The sequence below is a fragment of the Perognathus longimembris genome, chromosome 27 (assembly GCF_023159225.1).
Source record: "Perognathus longimembris pacificus isolate PPM17 chromosome 27, ASM2315922v1, whole genome shotgun sequence".
Lineage (NCBI taxonomy): Eukaryota > Metazoa > Chordata > Mammalia > Rodentia > Heteromyidae > Perognathus > Perognathus longimembris.
This window is the reverse complement of record NC_063187.1, coordinates 6346580-6355764: the sequence shown is the minus strand read 5'-3', so window position 1 is coordinate 6355764 and position 9185 is coordinate 6346580. Positions and strand designations below refer to the sequence as shown.

At 45.9% G+C, this 9185-nt stretch overlaps 1 protein-coding gene across 1 annotated transcript in view; it reads right to left on the bottom strand.

The window, feature by feature from the left end:
* Positions 1-358: 358 nt before the first annotated feature.
* The window catches only part of Sspn (sarcospan), a 15432-nt gene continuing 6605 nt past the window's right edge, over positions 359-9185 (bottom strand). Inside the window, exons 2-3 of the mRNA XM_048335245.1 lie at positions 3774-3860; positions 359-779 (exon numbers count right to left, since the gene is read on the bottom strand). Of these exons, the coding sequence (XP_048191202.1) occupies positions 423-779; positions 3774-3860 (444 nt within the window). The 3' untranslated portion in view covers positions 359-422. The remainder of the gene's footprint in view (positions 780-3773; positions 3861-9185) is intronic.

Here is a 9185-nt window from a genome sequence, read left to right as displayed (position 1 = left end):
TGTTGCTGTTGTTCGGGTTTGTTTGGTGTTTTTTTTTTGCCTCTGTTCATGTATTCTTTTCAACTTTTAATATCCTCCCAAATCAAGTTGGATCTTTCCCTCACCCCACATATTAGACACATACAAAAAATACTTTACAGTAGAAATCTGAAGCAATGCTCTTTTTGTGTTCTGAAAAAATATTCTTAAAAAATATATCCCTTTAGAGCTATGAATCGTCCTCTATTGTCCAAAGAGGTGAAGTTGTTTGGGGGTGGGGGGGTGTATGTTCATCTTATTTCTTTAAAAAAAAATACAATTTTTTTTTTCACTTCAGCTGGTCAGTAGTGTGCTTTTGGGGTTTTTTTTGTGGGGGGAGGGAGGACTTAAGGGTTGGGGTTTTGGATTTCGTTGTTGCTGTTTAGCAAGATGGTTGAGAGGTTTCACTGCTGGCGTTGGGACCGTGTCAGGGAGCACATCCGGACCCCCACATAAAAGACCTGGTACCTGTGCTTCCACATCACGAAGCAGGCCGCCAGGCACACCAGGCCGCACGCCAGGTTCAGAACCATCTGGATAATCAGGAAGAGTCTGAGGGTCCCGGTGATGCTGGAGCAGCCCGAGACGCTCTTGTACACCCAAGTCCTGCTGAGGGGCTCCGAGGAGGGCAGTTTGCACTGGCAGGCGTCCGGCGTGGTCTCGCAGGTAAACTGGGAGAGCTGGGAGTAAAGATGGGCCTGGAAAGCCAGGGCTAGCACACACACCGTCAGGCTCAGGGCACTCAGCGAGAAGTACAGAAGCTGCAAGACATCAGGAGACAAGGGGGCTGGCGAGGTGGCTCGGCGGTGGAGCGCTCGCCTAGCCTGCGAGAGGCCCTGGGTTCGATTCCTCAGCACCACACGCACAGAAAAAGCCAGAAGTGACGCTGGGACTCTGTGTGGTAGAGCTCAAGAAGTTAAAAAGCTCAGGGACAGTGCCTACCTAGGCCCTGAGTGCTGTCCCTTAGCATCTTTGCTCAAGGCCTCCTGGTGCTCTACTGCTTGAGCCACAGCTGCTCTTCTGTTGTTTTCTGGTGGTTTTATGGGAGGTAAAGATTCTCATGGACATTCCTGTCCAGGCTGGCTTCAAACCGGGGTCCTCAGATCTCAGCCTTCTGAGTAGCTGGGATGACAGGCGGGGGGGGGGGGGGGGGGGGGGGGCGGGGGGGGCGCAGGTGCTGTCCTTGGTTGCTCAGGTTAAATGGTGCTTCTTAGCTGGCGGAGCACAGAGGCAAGCCAGGCCAAGCTGAGCACTGGATGCGAGCGAGCTCAGGTCCCCTGTGGGTCTCCCACGAGTGGGGGGGGGGGGGAACTCAGCTTCTTGGACAAGCTCTAGATCCACAGAAGGAAGGGGCAGAATCAAGTTGCTTACCTAGTTCAGGTTATAAGTAGACTCTTGATCCTCTCATGACATGTGGATTCCCTTTCCTACACAGGAGCTTTAGTTTTGTTTTTTTTTACCTTTTTTCTTTTCTTTCGCCATTTCTAAGTCTTCTTCTTGACAGCCATACGCTTGCTGGCTTTGAACCCCCGATTTTTAAAAATCAACTTAACGAGCTGAGTAAACGCGTCTTGCTGGGGCAGAGGCGCGGGTACGGTGGCCCTGAGCTTATACAACTCGAGTGGCTCTCATTGGGGCCCGGCTGCCTTTGGCTCCCATGGTCCTGGCTTAGGGGAAGGGGAGAGGTCTGCTTCAATTTAATTACTCGGAAGAATGTGCCTGGGAAGGGAAGAGAGAGGGAAGGAGGGAGGAGGGAGGGAAGGGGAGAGAGCTTTCTGCACATGAAGCCACATTTCTAAGACCCAGGAACGCAGGGCCACAGGGACAGGCAAAAGCCACAACCAAATTGGCCTGCCAAGCTCGGGGGGTAGAGAGGCCAAGTAGAAAGCAAGCAAAGTGTTGGTGACATCCAGGAGCCAGCATAAGAGAAAGTGTGTGTGTGTGTGTGTGTGTGTGTGTGTGCACGCACAGTCTGCAAGGAGGAGGAGGTCTGATTGCCTGTCCCCGGTCATCTGAGCTCACGCCTGTAATCCTAGCTCTCTGTGGAAGACACTGGGATCAGAGGACCAGAGCGAGTGGGCAGGAAAGCTCCGGTGGCGAAATGCTATGCCGAATTAACCAGCAAAATGCTGGAATGGAGGACGTGTGTGTGGCTCAAGGGGTAGAGCGCCCACTGCGAGTGAAAAGGCCGAGCGACGGTGTGAGGCCCTGAGTTCAAGCCCTTGCAGTAGCACGAAAGAGAAGGGAGGGGAAAGGAGAGAGGGGGGAGGAGGGGAGGAGGGGAAAGGGGACAGGGAGAGGAGAGGAGAGAAGAAGAAGGGATGCCATTTGGGCTTAGGGGGTAACTCAGGTGGTAGAGCTTTGCCTAGTGAGCTTGAAGTCCTGAGTTCAAGCCCCAGTACTGTCAGTAAATAAATAAATAAGAAGTGCTGAGGTCAAATCTTGGTGCATATATCTACATTTTTGAAATTTTACTCTTCCTACCTGAGGATTTCCATTCAAAGGAAACTGCAGAACAGAGCAGACATCCATTCATAATTCTGATATTTGTTGGGCGGTGACTACACACAAAAAATTACGATAGGAGGCGGGTGGGGGGAGCTAGAAAGCCTAGAGGAACAGCCTTCTAAATTTCAGAAATATTCAATAGGTAGCAAACAACCCCCCCCCAAAAAAAAACAAAGATTTCGATCAGCTTAGGGGAACCCTCTCTTCACCCCAGAAAACAGTGAAGGCAAAACTCCCACACACATAGTCAGCCCAAGGCTTCTCAGCCTGTGTGCCATCGTTCAAATAAGAAAGGATTGGAGCAGACCATTGTGCCTACCTAGCAAGCATGAGGCCCTGAGTTCAAATCCCAGTACTACCAGAAACGAAAAGAAAAACAGGAAGGGGAAACCATATTTTCCAAGCGCCAATGGCTCAGTCCTGTCATGTTAGGAGGCTGAGATCTGAAGGCAGCCATTCAAAGCCAGGCTGAATAGCCAAGTCCAGAAGACTCTCTTTTTTTTCCCCCATGATCTGCCTAAAAGCCAGAAATGGAGAGGTGGCTCAAGTGGTAGAGCGCTAGCCTGGAGCAAAAATGCTAAGGCAATCACTCACGCCTGGAGTTTAAACTCCAGTCCTGCCCACTCCCGTTCCTACCCACCCCCCCCCAAATAAAAAGACAAAGGAAAAAGAGATTGAAAAAGAAGAAAAATTAGGTCTCACTATAACATTTCAATTTTTTTTTAAAAACGACAAAATGTCACCACAATGCCACCACTCACAATTAACTGTTTTTTGTGCATGTGTGACATGCCAAGTGTAATTTTTCTCTCCATGGCTCTACCTACACAGAGGGAAACACATTTAGATTGTCTCATGATTAAAATATTGTAAGGAACCTCCAAGCTATTGGAATTGCACACCAACAAAGATAGAGGGCATTGCAAAATACCACCGGCCAAGTGTTTGGCTAGATGGATGAACATTTGATATTCCTTTTAAGGGCATAGAAGAAAGCATGTTACAGACGCTAGGCCAAACCAGTTCATGGAAATTAAGATTTAAGAAAGACTAGCCTTGCCTTTGCATCTGGACCGGCGCCTCCTAAAACATTCTTTTTCTGGGGGGGTGGGGGGGGGTTGAGGGGCTTGTGAAAATGTAATTTCTAGCATGATAGATATGAAACCCTTTCAGCAAAGTGCTTAATAAAAAGTTGTGTACTTATTCCATGCAATGATGAAAAAAACAAGAAAAAAAGAGCCACTTACTTTCATAGAAAACTGAATACAAGTCCTTTCGTCCACTTGGTAAGAGACACAGAGCATGAACAAGCCAAGGTACGCTACTAAGCAAACCTGCCGCACAAAATGAAAAAGAAAACACAAAAGGCAGAATTAGAGTGGGGAGGGATTTTATTTTGGTACCAGCAGTGAGACTCGAACCCAGGGCCTCATACTCTTACTTGGCTTTCTGGACTCAAGGATGGTTGGTACTCTACCACATGAGCTACAGCTCCACTTCTGGCTTATTATTGGTTAATTGGAGGGTAAGAATCTCATGAATCTTTCTGCTTGGACTGGCCTTGAACCGGGATCCTCAGATCTCAAGCCTTCCAAGTAGCTTGGGATCATAGGTGTGAGACACCAAGGCTGGCATGACCAGTGAATTTCATGACATCCTTGAGTGTCATTCACTAACAACATCTCTGTCATGAAGGTGTTAATTCTGTTTTACCTATCTTTATGTGCTGGATTTTCCTCTCTCTTTCTAGAACAATCAAACCAGTTCATTTCAATGTTGCCAGAATTTGTGAAGTTTGTCTGTGTCCCAGGTGTTATGCAAGGTTTAGACTATGATGAATAGAATAATCCAATACAGGCCTCAGTAAGTAAATGTACTACTTTAAGGCCTAGACACTGGAAGAGATTGAATTGGGCAATATGAAAAGTTTCACTGAGGAAATGGAATTGTAAAGATCCTTGAAAGGTATAAGAATAATATCATTGGCATTTTTAATTGTGTGTGTGTGTGTGTGTGTGTGTGTGTGTGTGTGTGTGTGTTGAGATCCAAGGATCACAGTTCAAAGCCAGCCTGGGCAGGAAAAATCTGCGAGACTGTTCTTTCCAATAAACTTCTCAGAAAAAGTTGGAAGTGGAGCTATGGCTCAAGCGGTAGAGCACCAGCCTTGAGGAAATGAATCTTAGGGACAGAGCCAGGCCCTAAGTTCAAGCCCCAGGGCTGGTGAAAGAAAGAAAGGAGAAAGGGAGGGAGGGAGGGAAAGAGGGAGGGGGAGAGAGAGAAAGACAGAGAGGGGAAGGAAGGAAGGAGGGAAGGGAGGGAGGGAGGAAGGAAGGAAGGAAGGAAGGAAGGAAGGAAGGAAGGAAGGAAGGAAGGAAGGAAGGAAGGAAGGAAGGAAGACACTATTGAGGTAATGGTTTTAAATGGAAACAATGAAAGACAACGATGCCTGTCCAGTCTAGTTTTGCCTGTCTGTCTTTTTTACAATGTGTGTCGTGTAGGTCCTAAATTCTGCATCCTGTAGTCAGATTACTGTTCTTCTTCTTCTGGTTACTATTGTTTGCAGTTGGCGGGTGACATCTAGATTCTCTCTGGTGAAGTGAACGTGAGCGCTGGGTCAGGACGCAGGAGGAATGCTAAGTCTGTCTCCCGATGCAGCCCCCTGCCTGTACCTGTGTACCTGTAGCAAGGCATTCTGGGTAGGATATAAAAGACAGAAGATGCAAGGCTAGAATCTTGAGATTTACCTACATCTTAGGGTTTTCTTTTCCTTCCTTTCCATTATGTCTTTGCTGGGAGGCAGCACACTAAATATTCTCTGAGACATAGGATTGTTTGGTGCTTCCTGCTCTCTGTGACATACATATTTATATTCTGGTCTTGTGGCATTTGCACCATCTCTGATTTATTTCTTCTCTTCTCTTGGTTGGAGGTGGGATTGCTTGACAGGGCTGTGTGAAGAATACAGATTTCCTCTGTCAAATGCTCTTGAGTACCTCCCTCTTCCTTTGAGCTGTATCTTTTGTTTGCCTGCCGGTAGGAAGTGTGCCTCTATTTTTGTACATTAATCAGCTCTTAGCTTTGTATTTAAAGAGATTGATTGAGGCTGGGTGTCGGTGGCTCCCGCCTGTCATCCCAGCTACTCAGGAGGCTGAGATCTGAGGATCGTGGTTCAAAGCCAGCCCAGGCAAAAAAAGCAATGAACCAATAGAAAGCCAGAATTGGGGCTTGTGGCTTACATGGGAGGACCAGCCTTGAGCCCAAAAACAATGGGACAGATTCCTGGCCCAGCCCCTACCAACCTCCCTCCCTCAAAACAGCATTTGATTTCAATCAGTAGAAGAATAGGATCGATTTTATTTTATCTGGATATTTCCTTTTTGCTCCTTCTTTTTATTTAGTAGGGTTTTTATTAAAAAATGTTTTTATTTTATTACCTGTAAGCAGTTCTATAAAGGAGTTTCAATTCAACATGTCAAATGTATGAGCACAATGCATCTTGATTGATTACACCCCCCCCCCCAACCTTCTTTCCCATCTGTGGAGAGATTTTCCTATGAAGTTTCACTGACCTCACATAATTTTAGGTGAACTATTAGAAATCATCTCATAACAAATGATGAACATACGGCAGATTGTCAGTTTTACTGTAGTCTTAACTGGGAGAATTGTGCGCGTGCAACTGAAAATTAAGCTCAGCGTTTCAAAAGGATCCATATTAAAATCAAAATGTCACCTTTTTTTTTTAGTGCCAATACTGGGGCTTGAACTCAGGGCCTTGCGCTCTTGCTGGGCTTTTTCTTTCAGAGATGGTATTCCACCACTTGAACCACAGCTCTACCTCCAGCTTTTTGCTGATTCATTGGAGATAAGAGTCTCAGAGGCTTTCCTACCTTGGCTGGCTTTGAACCATGATCTCAGCCATGGTCTCAACCCCCTGATTATCTGGGACGACAGACGTGAGCCACTAGTGCCTGGCTCAAAAGATCAGTGAGGAGAGGAACATTTCAGAAGTGAAGAGACTATTTCCCCATGACTGAGCATTTCTCTCCTGCGGCCTCAATGCCTTACAGTAAGACAACGACTTAGAGACTGGGACGTGTCCATCCTTAGAATTTCCGATTCAACGTGACTGGCATTGGGACTGGAAAGCCACACTCCTTATCAATTCCCAGATAGGACACCAATGCTGTTCTGCCTGAGACCATACCAGGGAACACAACCCCCCTCCCCCTCCAAGATGCAAACACAAGCCTTCCGACTAGTGAGTATCTGTCAGCGCTTTACTCCAGAGGTGAAGATCTGAAAAATCGTAGTTCAAAGACAGCCTGGGTCTACACACACAACCAACAAGATAATTCCTGTCCTGGGAGGGTTGGAGAAGGGAGGAAGACACACGATTTCACCGTGTGAACATGGTGAACAGCATGCAATGGAGAACCTAAGGGTAGATTTCTGGAACTTTCCATGAAATGGTTGCAGGCTGTGTTTGGGCATTATCTCAGTAGGAGATGAAGATTTTCACCTTTAGAAATGGGGGGCGGGGGGGTCTCAGCCGGACGTGGTGGTGCACCCCTGTAATTCTAGTTACAGTAGGAGACTGAGATCTGAGGCTCCTAACCTAGAATCCAGCCAGGGAAGACAAGCCAGTGAACCTCCTATTTCCAAATAAACAAGTAAAAAGCTAGAAGCAGAGCTGTGGCTCAAGGGGTAGAGTACCAGCCTTGTGCAAATAAATAATAATAATAAACAAACTCAGGGACAATGGCCAGGGATTTGAGTTCAAGTCTCAGTACTGGCACAAAATAAGGAGAGAAAGAATAATCGTACAGGAAGTGTACACAGTTCTATAGCTGTGCTGATCAGAGGATAGCAACACTCCACCATTATGCCATAGAACCTCCCCAAACTACGGAGATTTGGAGAACATTCTAGAAACTGCACCTCTCCAGAGTGGTTAAGTCTCTCTTGAGTCACGGTGCCAACAGTAAATCTTTACAGTCCACACAAGGGGCTGAGCGAACATCACAACTCCAAGCCTGGAGCCTCTGATTTATCATGGAGAACATAAACTCGCTTTATCGTTCATTCTTTAAGGCTCTGAAGAGATAAATTCCTCAGTTTAAATGGCGCCTGGGATGACTGGCAGAGTTATTTTGTTTCATCTTCTATGACCTAAGGCCTGGGCCAAGGTAAGTGACTCCGAAACATAAGCTGAAGACGAATAATATATGCAAATGCGAATGGAAATGTTAGGACTCTATCGCATCTAGGAAATAATCTCATTCTACTCTTCTCACAAAGGATCATTGTGTGCTTACCATGTGCTACTTTGGGGTCTGGCCACACCACCCTGAAATGTAATCCTTGTTTTCTTTCTTTTTGGTTTTTTTTAAAATACTATTTTCTTATCATTTGACTTTAAGGACAAAATGGTATAGTCTGAGATTTACTTCAAAATAATCCAATGTATGGCTTATAGGGTACAGAAGAAAAACGGAAACCTCAGAGGAAAGGAGATTGATCATAGCCAGGGACTGGTGGCTATTCCTAGAATCCTTGAGAGGTTGAGATCTGAGAATCACAGTTCCAAGCTAGCCTGGGCAGCAAATCCACCAGCAGGTGGATCTATGGCTCAAATAGTATACAGTGCCAGCCTTTACCAAAGAAGTTAAGAGATAGTGCTTAAACCCTGAATTCAAATCCCAAGGCTGGCACATAAACGAACAAATAAACAACAAAAAAAAACCCTCCTATAGCTATTTACTTCATGTGGAAGGAAAGGAATCTTGTTAATGTGCATTTTGTCTTTTCCAGTGGTAAAGGAAAATAAAATCAAGTTAGAATCTGGATTGCGTTCATCAAGCATAATTAATTGGGTTCTCAAATTAGACTCTGCTTTGGAAATGTCTGCAGAGACAAGTGTGTGTTAATCCTTCTGGGTTCATCGATGTGAAGCTGCACATTAAGGGGAAATCTACTAACCGGCACAGTACATAGCAACCACAGTAAATCCAAAATACATGTAATTATCCGTAGCACAAATGAGAGGTTCATCTTGTCTAGTGTTTTCAAAAAATATTATCAGGAGGGTTCATTTCTGAGCATGTTTTTATAAAAATAAGCAGATACCACCAGACACTGATGGCTCATGCCTGTCATTCCAGGAGTGATTCCAGGAGGCTGAAATGTGAGGATCATGGTTCGAAACCAGCCTGGGGCTGACAAATCCTAGAGACTCCTATCTCTCATGAACCAGAAAAAAGTTGGAACTGGAGGGGTTAAAAAGCTAAGGGAAAGGGCTGGGAATATGGCCTAATGGCAAGAGTGCTTGCCTCCTACACATAAAGCTCTCGGTTCGATTCCCCAGCACCACATATATGGAAAACGGCCAGAAGTGGCGCTGTGGCTCAGGTGGCTGAGTGCTAGCCTTGAGTGGGAAGAAGCCAGGGACAGTGCTCAGGCCCTGAGTCCAAGCCCCAGGACTGGCCAAAAAACAAACAAACAAACAAATAAAGAAATAAATAAATAAGCTAAGGGAAAGCACCAGACCCTGAGTTCAAGCCCCAGTACCGGCACCAAAATGAATGAAAGAATGAATGAACAACACCAAGGGTTTTGTCATGCAGTGTGTGAGCACTGTGGAAAAGCAGAGTGATGCT